At 32.1% G+C, this 19,536-nt stretch overlaps 3 protein-coding genes across 4 annotated transcripts; all 3 read left to right on the forward strand.

Moving 5' to 3' along the window:
• The first annotated feature begins 422 nt into the window (after window positions 1-422).
• eIF2A (eukaryotic translation initiation factor 2A) lies at window positions 423-6,108 on the forward strand. Of its 2 annotated transcripts, XR_016458591.1 has the most exons (13): window positions 423-630; window positions 737-878; window positions 1,145-1,280; window positions 1,552-1,631; window positions 1,983-2,161; window positions 2,377-2,531; window positions 2,753-2,837; window positions 3,074-3,247; window positions 3,739-3,916; window positions 4,259-4,509; window positions 4,910-5,088; window positions 5,468-5,875; window positions 5,959-6,108. XR_016458591.1 is itself a non-coding variant. In XM_090119721.1 (12 exons), the coding sequence occupies exons 1-12, from the start codon at window positions 606-608 to the stop codon at window positions 5,591-5,593; spliced, it is 1,710 nt and encodes a 569-aa protein (XP_089975847.1). In that variant the 5' UTR covers window positions 423-605; the 3' UTR covers window positions 5,594-6,108. The 2 variants fall into 2 exon arrangements, 1 of the variants encoding a protein (XP_089975847.1); XM_090119721.1 differs by having other exon boundaries at window positions 5,468-6,108.
• A 670-nt stretch (window positions 6,109-6,778) lies between these two features.
• LOC149909657 (MFS-type transporter SLC18B1-like) lies at window positions 6,779-14,092 on the forward strand. The gene is made up of 12 exons (XM_090117971.1): window positions 6,779-7,098; window positions 8,866-9,106; window positions 10,124-10,197; window positions 10,480-10,696; window positions 10,801-10,891; window positions 11,003-11,237; window positions 11,340-11,438; window positions 11,609-11,704; window positions 12,123-12,294; window positions 12,523-12,721; window positions 13,011-13,534; window positions 13,890-14,092. Exons 1-12 carry the CDS (start codon window positions 6,824-6,826, stop codon window positions 13,968-13,970), a joined length of 2,304 nt encoding a protein of 767 aa, XP_089974097.1. The 5' UTR covers window positions 6,779-6,823; the 3' UTR covers window positions 13,971-14,092.
• A 3,845-nt stretch (window positions 14,093-17,937) lies between these two features.
• LOC149909658 (ommochrome-binding protein-like) lies at window positions 17,938-18,946 on the forward strand. Its single transcript, XM_090117983.1, has one exon. It carries the CDS (start codon window positions 17,996-17,998, stop codon window positions 18,824-18,826), a length of 831 nt encoding a protein of 276 aa, XP_089974109.1. The 5' UTR covers window positions 17,938-17,995; the 3' UTR covers window positions 18,827-18,946.
• The last annotated feature ends 590 nt before the right edge of the window (window positions 18,947-19,536 follow it).

The following is a 19,536-nucleotide window of genomic DNA, read 5'->3' on the forward strand; positions in this document are numbered from 1 at the left end:
AATGTTTAAAAAAGGCAGTTCATACATTCAATAATATGACAAAATGAATATGCATATGAAAAACACAACGGAATTGCAATTTCTTTTGAGTTCATGATAGCTCTTACCTTAGTAAAAAAACGAATATTTTGAATATTTTTGCCACACAAGTCCCGGCTTGTCAAACAGATGGTTGATACGCCGCAATATTTTAAGAAATAAAGAACATTGTTTGCTAGTTGAGTAAAGAATGATACGCTACTTATTAATTTCTACTAGAAAATTTATACTGGCTACAAAAAAATCTTAATTTTCTTAAAAAACTGGAGCATGCCAATAAATTGGTAGAGTGCCAATAATAGGGTGGTTTACCCTATTTATTTATTTAATAATATTTTATGCATGTCATACTGTCATTGTCATTACACTAATTTGACGTAAAAACGCCGACCAAACGCTTGTTTTTGACGTTGACATTTTTAAGAGAATGGCTAAAATCGGCGAGCTCTGAAAATGAAATATGCTACGGACAGTACATTTTTTGGTTATATGTAATTTTAATTTATTCACTAAGCTTTCTTATATAATATGAGAATTTATTAAAAAGGCTACCACAAAACAATAAGATGACTTCAACACCGAATATAACCGGTAAGATTTCCTACAAACTAATAAATAAACCACACTCGTATAATTTGATGGAATTTAGTTTAAATTTAACGTATTGTACTACAATTTATATGATATTCTCTTGCAGGCTTAACAAACAAGAATTTATTTCTTGTCGACTTTCAAGAACCATACACGGAAAAAGTTTTGAGAGATGAAACTACACCAAACATACGGAGTGTCGTATTCAGTCCTAAAGGAAACTATTTGGCCTACAGAACAGATAGAAAGTAATGAATACAGTTCCTTAAATAAAACTACTCATATTCCACTATTTCATTATTTCTTTATGTACTACAAGATATAATTCTTATATAAATAATGAAATTACATACGAAAATTTAAGACTGGAGCTGCACAATACAGGAAAACGTTTTATTTCTGAAATGAAAATGATACACAAATATATTAAATATGGATTCAAATAAAATTCATAATTTGCAGATATTTGCAAAAGTACAAACTTAAATTTTTAAAGTTACTAATATTATTACAGGGTTGAGATACTGAAATGTGCAGACTGGACTGTAACAGCTACAATTGATGGAAACGTTAAGGACATGTTTTTCTCTCCTTTGGACACTTACTTCATATCATGGGAAATGTTCTTCACAACAAAAGATAATCCTCAGGTGATGCTTTATTGTAACTCAATGAATACAATAATATAATATAACATTTATTTCCCCAAAATACAGGCTGTCCCAGTTTGGGGTCCAAATGTTACATGTTTGTACCTAACCCACAAATTGATCAATTAAAGAATTTTTTTTTTTTTTTTTTATTTAAATATAATGTTCTGCTTATCATCAAAATTTGGTTTGCAGTAAGTATAAAATGATGTTAGGTTCTAGATCATTAATTTATATTTATTTTCAAAGCAATTTCTATATTCTATTTTAGGGAAAGCCAAATCTACGGGTATTCAATTCACAAACTGGAGAGAACATTGGCTCATTTATTCAAAAAAATCAAATTGGTTGGTGAGTACATTTATGGTTTTATAAACTAAAAATACTGACTCAATGGGTTTTGATGCAACAGGGTTATTGACGTAAAAAATATTCTTATATATAAAAATGAATCGCAAAATGTGTTGGTAAGCGCATAACTCGAGAACGGCTGAACCGATTTCGAAAATTCTTTTTTTATTATATTCCTGGAAGTACGAGGATGGTTCTTATGTAGAGAAAACGTAAACATGTACCACGGGCGAAGCCGGGGCGGACCGCTAGTTTTACATAGAAATAGTAGTTGAATATTCAATCTTATGTTGAAGGACCATTTACATATTCACCACATTCCTTTATTCTTCATATATTTTAAATTCTCAGGCAGCCAAAATGGTCATCGGATGAAAAGTTATTTGCAATTCACGCAAATAATAGAATACTTATCTATGAAGATGCTAACTTGGACAGATACACACATAATGTGCAAGCGGAAAAGCTGCAAGCGTACAGCATATCACCAAGTCCAGCACCGGCATACTATTTCTCCATTTTTACATTAGGTATATTCAATGAAGTAAAATTTTCTTCATACTTTATTTACGAATATTTGTTTTAACTTACACCAATACAAATATTTGTTATTTTACAAAACTTACAAAACACTTATTGATTAGTTTGTCGATAAAAAAATAGCGCAAATTAAAGCTTTCTTATATATTTTGATACAACATTTAAATATGATTGAAAAAATAAACTAATTATAATAATTATTCAGGTAAATCTGGTCAGCCGTCCTTCTGGCGTATATTCAAATTCCCCCAATTTGACATCAGCAATGCGATTGTGAGCCGATCATCATTCCAAGCTGATAAAGCAACATTTAACTGGAATAGACGTGGTACTAATGTATTTACCATGACACAGACAGATGTGAGTATTTTTTTAAATTATGGAAATTTATTCAAATTTTTTTAAACAAATTATAAGTTTTCTTGAATATCAGTTTATAATGGCCAGATAGACATTTTCATTCAGTACCTTCTTGACATTTATTTTTGTCTTCTGGACACAAAGAAGCCTAATACCATCTCTACTGACTTTGTTACTAATGCTTGAATTAATATTTATGAGGGATTGATATAATATTACAGGTAGATAAAACAGGAGGTTCTTATTATGGGAAGCAAGCTTTATCTTATGGTGACATTAAAGGAAATGGTGGAAATATGACATTCAGTAAGTAAAATGTTTTATATACCTACATTTTTAGGTATACAAGCATAGAGTGAATGGATACCTACCAGGGAAGCGCATACCATCTTGGAACACATCTTAGCTTTACATCAGGCGAAATTGTGGTCAAGTGCTTTTCTATCCACAATAAAAAAAAATTAAGAAAATAACCGTCTCTCAGACTCAAAATGTAAAGTTTTTACCAGTTTTGTGTATTAAAAGGTATTTCTATAATTAAGGCAAAGAAGGACCAATCCACGCGATCGCATGGAACCCGGGCAATTGGAACGAGTGGGTCGCGGTGTACGGACACGCGCCCGCTAAAGCGACGCTCTTCAACGCTAAGTGCGACCCGTTGTACGAGTTTGGTACCGGGGCATGGAACGCCATATACTTTCCACCTGAAGGAAATAATATCCTTTTTAATAACAACATGAATTAGATGATTTAAAAATTATTTGTTAAAAACCATTGCTTATCATATACATACTTTGATACTTCTGATCGATTTTGCATAGAAGACTATCTATATCTTCAAGTATCGATTTTATTACCCCTATACCCCAATCCAGTATGTCAAACTTATGTATGAATTCAAATAAAGATTTTTATTTATTTATTTATTTATTTATTATTAAGTATTATCAAGTCAATTGAATATATTTTTATCCATAGCCAAAATTTACTGACACTTTGAAAAAGGGCATTACTTAAACTGCACGTAGCAAAATAAATGAAAGAGATATGTAATATGTGTAAATATAACATGACAAATGTATATTTATAACTTTAATAATGGCAATAAAACTACAAGATTTACCAACATTCACATAGTTCTATCACATTAAATAAAAACGTACAAAGTTATCAATATTTATCTAGACAATCCTTAACTCCATTGCACTAGTGCTGCTAGGTGGTTTCGGGAACATAGCGACTGGTCACATATCGGTTTGGGATTTACGTGGTTGCAAGAAGCTGGGAGAATGCTCAGCGCCAGACACTACTTACTTGCAGTGGGATCCGAGGGGAGAAACATTCATCACCGCTACCACTTACCCTAGACTCACTGTTGGAAATGGGTAAGAAATAACTAATAAGTATTCATTGTAAATTTTAATGACAAGACAAATCTTGTGAGAATACCATGTTACGTATAACACGGTATACCTACTCATAAAACATTATAAAAATGGCTATCTTATTATTTCTGGTTTCTAATTGTAATTACATTTGTTTCAGACTATTGATAATTTCTTTTTTCGTGATTAAAACATGTATAAATACTTTTCACATTGATTCATAAAGAAAATTCAATAGTAAATGAATACAACTGCTCAACTAGATACAAGCAAAACCTACATATCTCAATTTTCCTTAATCTTAAATAATTTCACAATGGTAATGTTGTTGGTTTTCTGTAGGTACAAAATCTGGCACTACACTGGAGCGCTAATGCACAAACGCGAGTGCGTTGAAAAAGAGAATTTACTATCAATTATCTGGCGACCGGGCACATATCCGAAGAGTGAATTGTCCAAAACAGTGCCCAAAGGGATTGAAGTAGCTGCGCCAAAAGCCACTGCGTACAGACCTCCAGCGGCTCGTAATAAACCATCCACATTCACTATGCATGAACATGAGAAACCTCATAAACCTGGACAGAACACTGAGGGTAATGTTTCTTTGTTGTTATTTTTTAACACCTCTGTTACTGTAACAAGTTATTTTTTCTTTTGTCATAATTTATTACAGCCCACGTACCTACTTATTTATTGTTTTCCGAAGTTCTTAAAGCTATCTTGCTATTGAAATTAAAGAGAACATCAATGTCAATAAAATATAGTAAATATTAAAAAAAATTGGTCGACATGATAAGTAAAGAAAGAAAACGTCATAGTTAATTTAAAAAAAATATTGATATTTAGAAAAAGTATTTAATTTATTTGCACACATAATAAAGTTCATGAATTAACAAAATTACAACACAATAAAGTGAATTAATTAACAAAATTACAACAAAGCAGCTGAATAACTAGTGGTTAATGTCACTATAACGTTACGAACACCAACAGCCGCTCCATCAAAGCAAGCGATAAAGCAGAAGGAAAAACGCGAAGCGCGCAAAGCACGTAAAGCGGAAGAGAAGGCAACGGATAAAGGTGACACTCCCCCCACGACACCCTCCAGCAGGACGCCGTTCGTGTCCACGGGCGACCCGGAGAAGGATAAAAAGATTAGAAATGTTAATAAGGTGAGGTTTTATAGAACGAAAATGCTCTTAAAATATTACGTTTTAATTAAATGCTTTTCTACCTCCGTACCTATTTTATCAATAATGACTGATTCCTTTATCGTTTTCAAATTAATATCTTACGAAAAAAAAATATTAAAATTTCTAGTAAGTAAAAAAGTACCTTAGAATAAATAAGAGTTTTTATACACAATCATTGGCATTTAATGTGACACGAATTATGACATTTCTCTCAAAATGTCTGTCTGTTTATTTATATTTATGGTCTTTAATCTATAATATTCACAGTTCACCACACTCAAATATTCAATGTTCACAGTTGAATGTTAATAATATGTACACATTAGTGTTTTGTGAATAATATGTTTTTTCTTTTCAGAAACTTAATGACATAGACAAACTAAAACAACAGAAGGCGGCCGGAAAGCAATTGGAACTCAATCAGTTAGCGAAAATTGAAAATGAAGCTGCTTTGCTGCAAGAACTTGAGCAGCTCAAATTATGATGCAATAAAATAATATATTTATATTTAACTTGCATTTCGCTCAGAATAGATGAAAATACTTATTACTCTATTATCATAAATACATTAAGTTTTAGTGGTTAAGAAATATCAAGAATTTTCTGTGGACATTTGATTCTAGTGAGGTAAATCTAGAATTCTATAGCTATTACTTAATTGTTTTTTATATTTAAGTTGATTAAATACCCGTTTTTTTATCAGAAATAAATTGTACACCTTGAGAAAAATACAATTTTATGTAAGGGACTTTTTTGCATTGTTTGTGTGTTATAAAATAATATAATTCTTCAATACTAACAATATTACACCTTTATTTAACACGTTTATTCTTACTTCATTTGTATGAGGTGTCAAAATAATCAAATTGTGTAAAAAATTGAAATTATATTTTTATATAGCTTTATCGAGGAAAAAGTGCTACGCAACTTCAGTGGTTATAAAAATATATACTTAATATACTTAATGAAAATCTATTAATGTTTTAATAAAATGTAAAATTGGAATAAGTTTTTTATTCAAACCTGGTTTAATTTTCGTCCCTTCCCTTAATCGAAATTTTAAAAGCTTTTTACGATCACTATATTACAGTTGAGGGTATTTTTGTTGGAAATTTTAACTCAAAAATAATAAATATCTGAATATAAAATTTAATTTATTATAGGTTATTTTTTTGCAAATTATTTTATTTAAAATTTTACCTACATATCATTAATTAATTGTTCAATAGACAGTATGATCTTCAATGGCGCAGTAATATTTGGTTCTATTTTTGAACGTTTGATAACGAAACGTCTCGTTTTGTAGTTTTTAGATAAGTAATTAAAACACTTAATTGTTTTTATCAATACGAAATTGTATATTTATATGAATTTAAAGTGATTTAAACAACTTCAAATTTGTTATTTTATTGGGGCATATGTCAAGAAGTGACAAAACTACGCGATTTAGGCAAAACCAGAAGAATTATGCTGATAAGGTAAAGTAAATACTTTAAAAATATATGGAACTAGACCAACAAAACAAAATATTTCAGTGTACAGGTCCTCTATATTTAACCAAACGTTTCCCTTCGGAAGTTTTTATTTACACCCGATAAGATATCGATAAATTGATGTGAGGTAGGCGCACATTGTAGTTAGTTCCAAGACCGCGGTATACAGACACGCCGATAACTGATTTGTGCAAACCTATAGTATATTTAGTGCCCTTATAATGGACAGAGATAATGAGGATTCTGACGACTGCGCGCAATGCATTCCGGATGATTCAAGGCCTAGGTTTACGATCGGAGAAAATATGGCTTCGTCGTCAGACACAATTGTATTTGATACAAAGTTAATGAAGACGTCAACACAAGCTGAAGAACTTGCGGCCACGTGGGGTGGAAGGTGTTCTTTGCCAGATTCAAGCAGATTGAGAAGAGCACACTCCTGGTCCGGAGGACCACCCGACGATGTTGCTTCCAAAATTAGAATTTTAAGAGAACGGTTAGTCCCATCTGTTTTATTTATTTAGTTAAAACTGTATTTATGTATTTCTTTTAATTCAATATTCATTTCTAAACAACTAAGTAGGTATTACCGACCATGTTATTCCAACATTTAAAATATTTTGCATCGTTTGTAGGTACCTATTTAGAAGGCTACTAATTGAAAATACAAACTTCGAAAACATGTGAAGATGTTTGGTCTTTTGTTGTAATTTAAAATCTATTACTTAATTGTAATAAATATGCGTCTTTTTAATTTGCTGTGTCTAGTATCAAAATATTCAACAAATTATTTAAATTTAATATATATTGGTGTAAATATAAGTTATTGATAACTATTACCTAATACAATAAATAGTAATCATATCGATCCAGCTTATTATAATATTATCTACTTATCAAACTATACGGTAACACAACAAAATATTAATGAATACCTACATATTATGCATAGGTACCTAGATGCTATGTTGTATAGTTTATCAGGTTCTATATGTTTGACTACATAGTACTTTACATAGTTATATATACGTAGGTTATAGGTATTCACGTAGGTATACACGTTGGTATTTTGGATTATCAAATTGATGCATTTTAAGCATTTTAATCACAATCGTAGGTATACTAAAATAATTAGATGTGGTTAATATTTTATTGTAAAATGATCTTCTTTTCATGTCTTAGCCCTGACATCTTAACATAAACCGCATTCACGTCACAGCTAACCTGAACTTACCTCAGAAATATGAACAACCTCAATAAATTTATTACTTACCTATATTATTTAAAATGCATGCCAATAAGTTGGTATGTTAAATGATGGAAAGTGTTACAGAAACAAGTAGTAATTTTACTTTTTCCGTAGCGCTAAAACTGTAAAGAAATTTCAACATTGTTGTCTTTAGAAATTCTATCTAGAACGTCGAGCTCGTCAACGGTAGTCATCACTACTAAGTGCGTCCGTTTAAATTGTGCAAGTGTAGCCAATTTTCATAATCATTTCAATTGTACCTAACTACCTGAAATTAAGAAGGTCTAACAATATTTTTTTTTAATACTTTTTTACTGGATGCACCTAGTTACTTATTTCAATAGCTGTGTCCAAGCTTCGTCCACATGAGAAGGTAATATCGTGCTTCTGCAATACTTTTTCGTCTTTGATTAATGGACTACCTCACAAAATTAATTTTTGAATTGGAACTAAGTACCTAACATTTCCTCAGAATAGCACGTTAACTAAACAACCAACCAAAAAAACAAAAAAATTCTTCAGGTTTAATTTTAGGCAGGTACTTACCTACATAAAATATTAATATAGATGTAATTTCATAAATTGGTAACTAGGTTAAATATATCCATACTTAGGTATATTAGGTACGTGATACGTATACGTTAGGTACGTAATAGGTTTACCCTATCCAAAACCGATCAAAGAAAAAATTTCGTTAATCTTGCCTTTAGACCTAGGAGTTATTCAGACATTTAAGTGGGATTTGTGCATACTTCGATATGATTTGGGTCAAGATCGCGCGGGGATTACCATGCCTTCTCGGAAGATCAGCGTTATTTTATAGGCGTAGTATTTTCCATATATGCATTAGGTACTTAAAAAAGGCCAATGGAGAAAATCCTTATCTACTATCATTAATTACTCTTCATCACTACTTGTCTACTTCTAAATTTAAAATATTTTTTTAACTCTTAACGCTCTAAAATATATAAAAATGGGTTTGTTTCAAAACAAACATTTCTTTGTTTATTTCAGATTAGTACGCACTCAAACCAAACTCCGCCCAGGTGCTATCCGCCACTTCACACATTCACAAAGACTTACTTTATTTTCTTTAGCTTTAGTTGATTTCATGAGCTTTTGTTCAATGAGCATTATGGCGCCATTTTTTCCAAGAGAAGCTACGGAAAAGGGTCTATCAAATACAATGTGTGGAATTGTCTTCAGCTTCTATGCAGTTATCATGTTTATAACATCGCCTTTATTTGGAAAATTCGTAAGTACCTACTTTATACAATAAACTAATGTGAATGCCAATTGATATTAGCCTACCTAGGAAGGGTTACTTGAGACAGATACGTTCTTAATTTGAATATCAAAATCCTATCAAAAACTTTTATATTGGCTAATCCTTATTTATGTAGGTAGATAAAAATATATAAGAACGAAAATATTACACGCTAGAATTGAATACCGCGACCGTAGTTACTACAATTCGCCCGGTTGTTATTGACGAGATCGAGAATAGCTATAAATACCAACGTCACATCGTCTAATTTATGAATCTTAATTGCATTCATAGATGTCGTTGCTTTTGGAATTTTCCGAAATTTATAAACATATAAATAATCTAATATTAGACTTTGAAATTAATTACGTTATGAATCAGAATTAATACGTATGATTTACTAGATAGAGTTCCTAAGGGAAAACGCGCCATAAATAGCAGGTAGATATTAAGCAGATAAGAATGTTTCAATATAATCAGATACAAATAAATGACTGAATCTCTCTATTTTTACTTCATTTATGATATTTGGTTTAATTAATCTATACTAATATTATAAAGCTGAAGAGTTTGTTTGTTTGAAGGCGCTTATCTCAGGAACTACTCAGTACTTACCTACTGCAGGTCCGATTAGAAAAAAATATTTCGTTGTTAGATAGCCCATTTATCGAGGAAGGCTATATAAGGCTTTATATCATCATGCTAAGACCAACAGGAGAGGAGCAATGCGGGTGAAACCGCAGAGCACAGCTAGTATTAAATAAATACGTATTCACTTGACCGCAATTTCGTCTGGTGGTATAAGATAAGGTTCTCACCTATAATTATTATAGCATTCCTTTCATCGTAGTTTTATTTTTCTGACAATATTTTACTACTTAAGATATAAATGTAAGTATATGTTTAATTTAACATATTCATAACGCTGTCGTTTACGATTTACTTCATATACACACCCGTGAATACACAGTACACACTAAGTATAATTCATAATTTCTACCCCAGTTGCCGAGGATAGGTGTAAAATTTATGTTTACCGCGGGACTATTCATGGCTGGCTCCTGTAATGTTATATTTGGGTAAGAAACTATCATTTTAATATCATTTTCAGCTATTTATTTTAACGAATCAATATAAACTTATAAAGAATAGAAAAAATTCGATCACGAGGTGGGACTCGAACCCGCATCCTTTCACGCCAATCCGGGGCGGATGCTTGACCAATTCAGCCACTCGTGAGCGTGACCCGCCAGAGTGATCGAATTTATTCTATTCTTTCAGTTTTATATGTCTAATGAATTAAGTTGGAACTACAGTAATCTTATTTAAAAATATACTTTTACTCCTTTATTTCATTTCAGATCATTAGCCTTAATACAGGACCCTACAACATTTTTAGTATTATGCTTTATTGTGAGAGGATTAGAGGCGCTTGGAGCTAGTGCATATTCAACAGCCAGCTATGTTTATGTTGTAAATGTATTTCCGGACACCATAGGGTCTGTGTTAGGCATTTTAGAAACATTTGTGGGACTCGGCATGTCAGTTGGCCCGGCCATTGGCGGCTTGTTGTATTCGGTATGAATTTTCATTACAATGCTCTGGAAATGAATCTATTTAAAACGTTAAATTATTATTAATACCATTTGTAGAGTACTGAAATAAAGAAATGTTTCAGGTAGATCGGGGGATTTGGGTTACCATTCTACAGTCTCGGTGTCGTTATGGTTTTGACTGTGCCCATAAATATGATATTTCTACCAGATTGCGAAGGTAAGCCGCTGATATTAAAGTATTTTGTTTTAATAGATCTATATGCTATAACAGCAATATCATACACACGCTCAATTTACAACTTTTAACCTGAATATATTTAATTTACAGAGTACGTGTCTGGTTCAAAAACGGCATCAATATTACGGTTATTTAAAATCCCATCAATTATTATCACTGGTCTTGTGATAGTTATTGTATCGAATACTTGGGCTTTCCTGGACCCGACACTGGAACCACATTTAAGACAATTCTCTTTGTCTACGAAACAGATTGGGTTAATTTTCCTGCTACTATCAAGTTTATATGGAGTATTCAGTCCTATATGGGGCTGGGTGGCAGATAGGTAGGAACGAGTTGTTTTTTTTTTTCTTTTAAAATAAATTTGCCGATTTTTGCAATTTTTTTTCTGTTAAAGATAACATAAGAATGTATTATGTTTTTTCAGAGTTCATAATCATTGGTGCATGATGGTATGGGGCCTTTTTCTGTCGACTCTTGGATTGCTCTTATTAGGACCCTGTCCTTTCATTCCTGGACTACCAAAGTACGTAACGTTATTAAAGTTATAAATAGAAATTTTAACATTATATCGTTCAGGCCTAAATCAAAAATTAAGAATAAAATCTTCTTTGAATTTCTAAGGAGTAGTAAGGTAGGCACCTAGTTAGTAGGTAGTTATTTCACTGGTTACACATAAACGTATATTTTTTGCAGAGATTTGTGGCTTGATCTCGTAGCGTTATCCATTCTGGGGATGTCTGTAGCCTTAACGCTGCTACCAACATTTCAAGGAGTTTTGACCAGTTCAATGTAAGTACTTTTTATATCCAATGTTTACATAATCGAATCTAATAAAGGTAATAAATCTATTAAAGCTTAATTTCTGGGCATGCCGCACAAGTCCCACGGCCGCTATATCTTGTAAAAAGGATTTCACGCTTCATCTCCTAAACTAGCAATCCCAATTCCCACAGAAAATTTACAAGACATCTTTTATAGTATTAAATGAATTGTCTACACCTAAGGTCTACACCTTTGTTACTATTAAATTTAACGTAAAATGCAAAATAGCATGGAACACAGTGGTTGTGAATTTTCGAAAAGGGGTAAAAAGTTTGAAATTCACTTGTATTTTCGGTTTCTTGTTTCCTGGTAATATTCTGAATTTTATTCAGAATTTGGCACCTTGGCATTAGTGGGTAAAATTCAGAATATTTCTAACTCCCAGATACGAAGGCGGTTGTCCCGAAGCGATCGCCACGTACAGCGCGGTGGCGGGCGTGTGGTCGTGCTGCTACTCGCTGGGCGAGGTGCTGGGCCCGGCGCTGGGCGGCGCGCTCGCGGAGCGCTACGGGTTCCCCTTCTGCGCCACGCTCTGCGCTGCTGCGTGCTTTACTATGGTAATGTATAATGACGAGATAGAACGGTTGTCCCGAAGCGATCGCCACGGACATGCCAAAAATATCGCGAATTTTTGTAACATAAAATGAAAAAAAAGCGAGTGTGCTGCACACGTGTCAGAAGTGAAACTTCTTCGGCAAGATTCAAAGATACTTATCAAAATCGTCGCCTTACCATAACGTGACGGTATTGACATGACGCGACCATAATATTTTTTCTTTCAACAGGGAGTCGTAACGCTTACATTCTTTTCACTCCGCGAGACATCAAAATGGATAGACGAAGTGGATTCTATAACGGACTCCATTCCGTACACCGACTCGACTTGGAACAGTAATAACTTCTGCAGATCCCGCAGCGCGCCGCCGTGTCAATATGCGGAACATACTCCATTAATATCACCTACGCCGAGTTGCTATAAAAGTGGTAAATACTCCTTTTTTATAAGGTTCTAGATGCAATTTTTATCAAACATAATTTCAGCTGAAAATTGGTATTTCTAAAATGCAGGTTCTAGTAGATAAACTAGAAAAAGAAAGATAGAAAGAAAGTACCTACACTTTCTTTCTATCTTTCTTTTTCTAATTATACTACAAAGTATAACTTAAAAAGCTTCTTATAGGTAGTTACTTGTTAAAGCTGAAATTAATCTTGTACGAATAAGTAACAAACAAATATTTAAAACATCGCCTGAAAATGTGTAATATAATTTTAGGTCCACCCAAGTACGGCACAACATCTCAAAAAATATGTCTGTTGCACAGCAAAAGCAAGAAAAGTGGGTCAGCGAGCGTCGCTGAAATCTTAGAGTACATACTCAAATTTCAGTTCTTAACAAATATTTATATTAAGATATGGAGACTTAAGAATAGGCACAAAAGCAAACCGATACAAAGCGACGAATTATATCAGAATTATTTCGCGCCTGAGAATGTAAACTGTGATAATACGCTTAAGGAACCAAAGCCTACTGTTAATGAGGGTACCCATATAAATAATAATAACGGAAATGCTCCTGATGAAGACAGTTATTGTTCGTTCATAGACAACGCTATTTTTGGCCCAGCCTCAAAAACAAACAACGGCTTGATTATGAAACGAAATAATGCGGGTCTCGTTGTGAGATTAGCAAATAACCAGGAGGAGGTGCTTTCCACTGATGAGATAATAAAGCATAACCTCCAAAAGGTACTTTTTTACGAACAAAACAATCCTTGTTTACTGACGGATGATATTTTTGTAAGTATTCTTCAACTTAACGTTTGAATAACATTATCTTGATATACTTATGTATAAAATGTAAAGAAAATACTTACTAAAAAACAAAATTTGACACCAAATATAATTTAAGCTTATACTTTCAAAAACACATTTTAAAATGTTCTTATACACGAGATAACCTTATTAAAGCTCCAGAGCTTAACTAGCTTTCAATTTAAACCAGACTCTACATTTTATAAAGAACGCGAGCAAAGTTGCATTGCTTGCTTCTTAAATAATAATATATATATCAACAATTCCATTTCATATATTATTATATTCTTGCATTTAACCTGTAATCAATATAATATATTATTTTTAAATTACTTTTTAGAATGGTTGCGAATGTAAAGATGGCATCACGTTTGTCCGGGGTACAGTCACAGTTTCATCTACAGGCGCCTGTGAAGTTTAATGAAAATTTGTTATGGCACTTAGTCCATAATGATAAAAAATAATGTAAGATTTTATCGAATAACTTAAATGATTGTAAATTATGTTAAATTTATTTAAATAAGATAGTTGATATTAAATATATTTTACCAGTATTTTATTTTTTTAGTTTTCTACAATTTTCTTGCCCCTGTCGTTTAGGAAGAGTGAAAATATTTTCCACATTCCACATTGTACCAGGAAATTAGAAAATCAAGGAATTTGCTTCGTAATAACCACCCTATCTAGCTTGTTCACACCCCCGACCTGTAACTTATTTCCGTCTCATTCCCTCAAATAGCTACCCCCAATCATAAAGCATCGAGCACACTTGTATGAACTCGTTCACTATTTAATTTAAAAATGAAGAAAATTATAACATATAAAAATATACATAGTAAACAAACCTCAAAGAAATATGTTTTTGAAGCATACTGAAAGTATGAGACAAAGATATTTTTTATAAATTTCAAGCTTCACCATTTATGTTTGATGCCTATGCCTATTGAAAATTAATTTATTAAATATCCAATTAAGAAATATTTTTCCTGTAAAGTATTATGAAATATTGAACAATAATTTAATATATCAGATAGTAGGTAATAACGTGAATTACAGTAATTAAAATTCCTGGATTGTACGAGTTGTACGATGTACCTATCGCTTATGAATCAGACGTATCAATACTCAGCATCCAGCAATATTATGCTCTCCTAGTGAAAACGACCTCCACTGACGTTTTCCCGACATTTCCATGGCAACATTATCCCGGATACAACAACATTTTAGAAAAGCCTTCTGACCGTTTGCTTGTTTTCAGTGTAGTTTCAGGTTTCATGAAAATTGTTAAAGTTTCTTTAATATTTTTTCATGAAAATTGTATAATTTGTAGCATGTAGCAAAGCTTTTTCGCATTCGCTACGATTCCGCTACGAGTGAAGCTACGAATCGTAAAGGACGTTTCTACAAGGGGATCATAAAGCTCAAGTAGTCGCTTTCTTAAATCACTATGAACAGGGACAGTGGAGGTGCTACGACTGTGCTACAGCCCTAACCATAAGTAACTTGCTATATCCTTTCCTAACATTAATTAAAATAAATAAATAAAGTTTCTTTATAAAATGGTGAATCAGTGAATTTAAAAAGATAAATATATAAACTATACAAATAAACCCTCATCATAGACGCAATAGCATAGATTGCAAAAAAATTACTCTAAAACACGTGCTTTCTAATTATAAATTTTCCATTTTCGAACGAACTAGAATCTAAATGTTATCGATCTACTATTTACTTATTAAATTACTGTTTCTACATTTTCCTTTTTTCGTCGAGGACTAAAAATAATTATAACATATATACATATATATGTAGTTATATTTAAAGAGGGTGGTGATTTAAATATGGTTGAAGTGAGGGTGAGGGTGGAACAACGGGTACACCCTCCCTATTGCGTTTGTACGGGAGCTCTGTCGATATCCCTGTCCTCTTCACGTCGGAATATTGAATTCCTACATAACTATGCGCTCCTGGTACCGATCCTGCTAATGTGGGGTAAGAAAATGGTAACTTAAGGGTTGCGTCTTTAATGTCATTAAAAATGTGTTCAATACAAACTAATTTTCATAATAACAGAGAGAAAATTCTTTGAAAATGATGTGTCATGTTTCAGTGGGCGGTGTAATTTTTTTATATAAATTATTTAAAAATACTTATCAACAGTTCTATCTAATAATGTAATTAAATATTTAATCATATACAGACGCAGTCTGCATTTTAGGCGGAAGTGCGACCTAAACGTAATACGACAGTATCCGTATATTAGTTTCATACCAATCAAACCAATTTAGCAATACTCCGGTAATTTAAATCAAGAGAAGTATTTTTGAATTAAAGATAAGTATGATTATATATTTTCTTTTCCTGTTGGAAAAGAAACGTTAACATGAAAAAAGCAAAATTCTTAATTCAAATCTGTTGAATAAAAATTATATAAATCTGTTTTTAAAAAGAAAGGAAAGTGCATTCAAAGATTTCGAAATAGTCCATTGAAATTTTACATTTTTTAGGCCTGACCTTGCGTTTTTTAGAGGACGCAATTTTATTTATTATTGTTTCCCACCAAGAAAATCTGCAAGTAAGTATACAAACAATCCGGCAAACCCCTCAGTGTGGCAAGCAAATTTTTAGTCCATTGAAAAGTTACATTTGGGGTTGCGTTTTTTAGAGGACTATATTTTTTATTTTTGATGTGTAGGGGGGGTCAGTGTGAAGCTATCACCAAGTTTGTGGGGTCGCCACCCTTGTCCCATGGCCGCCATCTTGAAAATAGCGGTTGAAATGGTTTTTACGATATATCTCTTAAACTATTTATCTGATAATAAAACAATGTTAACATTATTTGTTGCAAATTAAATTCTCTACAACTTTGATTCAGTAACTTTTTGTCGTAGAACTATAAATAAAAAAGTTATAAGCGAAATGTTCAGAAATTAGAGCTATTTATATTTTTCAATAAAACTTTTTTTTTATCATTTTACGAAGAAATAATATAAGACTATTTTTGTAGATTGTTTTTCGAGGAACAACTTTTATATACAACATTTTTTCATTACGTCAATAACTAAGGTTTTACAGTGCTCAGAAGTGAGTACTATTTTTCAGTAGTAACTATACATAATATAATGGCTATTGACTCTTTTCCCAGACTCCACAACAATGGAAGCACACTGCAGACCATTTCAGCCCTGCTTTTCGACGTAAAAAAAAACGCACTTCCAGACTCTACCTCCTGGGTAGTGGGGAAAAGATTCAATAATTAATTATTAATAATATTGTAAAATTAATTATTAAAAATATTATAATAACAAAAGAAATAATTACTGGTGACAAATTATTATTAGTACACGCATAATATATCGTATTCTGTATAGTAAAGAGTACTTAAAATAGTACTCACTTCGGAGGGCTGTAAAACCTTAGCTATTTACTTAATGAAAAAATGTTGTAAATAAAAGTTGTTCTTCGAAAAACAATCTACAAAAATGGTCTGATATAATTTCTTCGTAAACTTATAAAAAAAAGTTTTATTGAAAAATATAAACATCTCTAATTTCTGAACATTTTCGCTTATAACTTTTTTGTTTATAGTTCTACGACAAAAAGTTACTGAATCTAAGTTGAAGAGAATTTAATTTGCAGCAAGTAATGTTAACATTGTTTTATTATCAGATAAATAGTTAGATAGAGATATATCGTAAAAACCATTTCAACCGCTATTTTCAAGATAGCGGCCATGGGACAAGGGTGGCGACCCCACAAACTTGGTGATAGCTTCACACTGACCCCCCCTACACATCAAAAATAAAAAATATAGTCCTCTAAAAAACGCAACCCCAAATGTAACTTTTCAATGGACTAAAAATTTGCTTGCCACACTGAGGGGTTTGCCGGATTGTTTGTGTACTTACTTACAGATTTTCTTGGTGGGAAACACACCGACTAAAGCCTGCTTGAATTACACTCATGTGACTCATGAACTTTAATTGAAATAATCGTTGGAGCCCATTATTATAGAATGAAATCTCTCAAACTGAATAAATCAAATGAAAGGAACAATTTAAGCGAAATCGGAGCCATGGTTTTTAGTTTTTACGTGCTTGATGCACACGCAAACAGACAATCAGAAAATAATTTTTTTTTGGTATTTTTAAAAATATATTTTATGCACAAAAATGGTTTGGTTTCTGATACCTATTATATGTCTAGATGTAGGTACCTAATGCGTAGGTAGGTAATTCATTTTACACTCGTTGAGTCTGTGCGAATAGACATCAGTACAATTAGATAGGTAGGTATCATTTGATACCATAGCAGACCCTGTTTATCGATCCCAATTAATTGATCGATGCTCTAATTTATGTCCGTGAATCATTATGTGCGTAGTTATCGCCAATATGGCCCATGTATTCATTTCACGACATACATTTGCAGTAACTAGTGTTCAATATGATGCTTGCAATATTGTGTGTTTTTGTTTTATTTTCCACGGCGTACTCAAATGAAGAAAGAATAAAATGTGAGGAAGTGAACGTTTATGATAAACCGCATCAGAAGCATGTTCTAAGCATGGGCCTCAACCGACCATATCAACTCGCATTTGACAAACACCAGCATCGCACGTTTTTCAGCCACAATGTTGGACTCGATAATGAAGATTCGTTCGAAATTGCATACGTTGAAAAGGGAGAAATGATACCAAAAGTTGTACACGACGTAAAAAATGGATTCGCTATTGCCATTGATAATAAGGATGGAGTCATTTATTACGGAGGCAGCGAAGGAATTAAAAAAGAACACCTAAAAGAAAAGAATTCCACTATTCATGAAGTTTTAAAGAATCATAATGTATGGGATATGTTTTATAAACACGCCCTATATTTCATTACCTATCCATTGCAGCATTTATATAAATTGTTACCAAAAAATGAGGTTGAACATCAAAAACACATACATGAAGAAATTTATCAATTTGTCATAGATGGACACAACGATATTTTCATTACTAATAAAACAGGATTATTTTTGATAAAAAATGGTACGGATGAACGAATTCACTACAAAGGACCCAAAATATTTCGCGCTATAGAGGTGAATAATGAAGGTAAAGCTCACTTTTGTGGTAAAAATGGCATTTATACAGCCAATAAAGCTGATCACACATTAGTTATGATTGCCGAAATTAAACATATTTTTGGAATTACCTTCGATAGTGATGATAATATTATTTACTCAGATCCTCATGAAATAGTTAAGCTGGTACCAGGAACTTGTGAATGATAAGAAAAGTAATTAATTTTTTATTGTAGTTTTGTAATATTGCTACTTTTGATTTTAAGGTTTTTAATGAAATTTATGATTATATAAAAGTAAATTGAATGAGAGATATGCGGTATATTATTGATTTGTGTTTTATTTTATTTTTTATATCATTACAAATATTGGAAATATATAAATTACTAAGTATACCTACATTTTAGACTAGGTACATATTATAAATTAAACTACAATTTAATCATGAAATTGCATTTTAATTATGGTATATTCTAGCATAATATTTTATTATCTGTGATAATACGTACAAAAATATATTTCTTAGGCGCGTGTGTTGCTGCTGAACCGCCTTAAACGGCTGGACCGATTTTAATGAAATCTTTGAGAAAGAAAAATTCCATGGGAATGAGATGTTTCACCGCGGCCGGTAAAAAGTAGTAGTAGTAACATAATGCTTATATAATTATATTATCTCTCTCCGGCCTCCTTACTATCCTCCAGCCACAAAAATCGCTCTATCACAACGTGAAACGGCAAATAAACAATATCACTTTCACATTTATAAATATACCTACATGAAAATATTTATTATTTTACCATAAAAATAGCTAAATCGTTACTAACATAATTTACTTCTATAGATAGAATATTCTATAAGCGAAATATTACCGAGAATTGAGAAATAGTCTCACAAAGAACTTACGTAGGCGAAGACT

The sequence above is a fragment of the Colias eurytheme genome, chromosome 3 (genome assembly GCF_061535395.1).
Source record: "Colias eurytheme isolate Ceu_HAF_F1 chromosome 3, ilColEury1 Martin Lab GWU primary, whole genome shotgun sequence".
NCBI classification, from domain to species: domain Eukaryota; kingdom Metazoa; phylum Arthropoda; class Insecta; order Lepidoptera; family Pieridae; genus Colias; species Colias eurytheme.

Coding starts and splice junctions, on each gene's coding strand:
- eIF2A (XM_090119721.1), top strand. CDS start 606: ATGACTTCAACACCGAATATAACCG. Junction 2,162..2,376: donor TTTCTCCATTTTTACATTAG/GTATATTCAATG, acceptor ATAATTATTCAG/GTAAATCTGGTCAGCCGTCC. Junction 2,532..2,752: donor TTACCATGACACAGACAGAT/GTGAGTATTTTT, acceptor ATAATATTACAG/GTAGATAAAACAGGAGGTTC.
- LOC149909657 (XM_090117971.1), top strand. CDS start 6,824: ATGGACAGAGATAATGAGGATTCTGACGACTGCGCGCAATGCATTCCG. Junction 10,198..10,479: donor TCCTGTAATGTTATATTTGG/GTAAGAAACTAT, acceptor ATTTCATTTCAG/ATCATTAGCCTTAATACAGG. Junction 10,697..10,800: donor TTGGCGGCTTGTTGTATTCG/GTATGAATTTTC, acceptor TGTTTCAGGTAG/ATCGGGGGATTTGGGTTACC.
- LOC149909658 (XM_090117983.1), top strand. CDS start 17,996: ATGATGCTTGCAATATTGTGTGTTTTTGTTTTATTTTCCACGGCGTAC.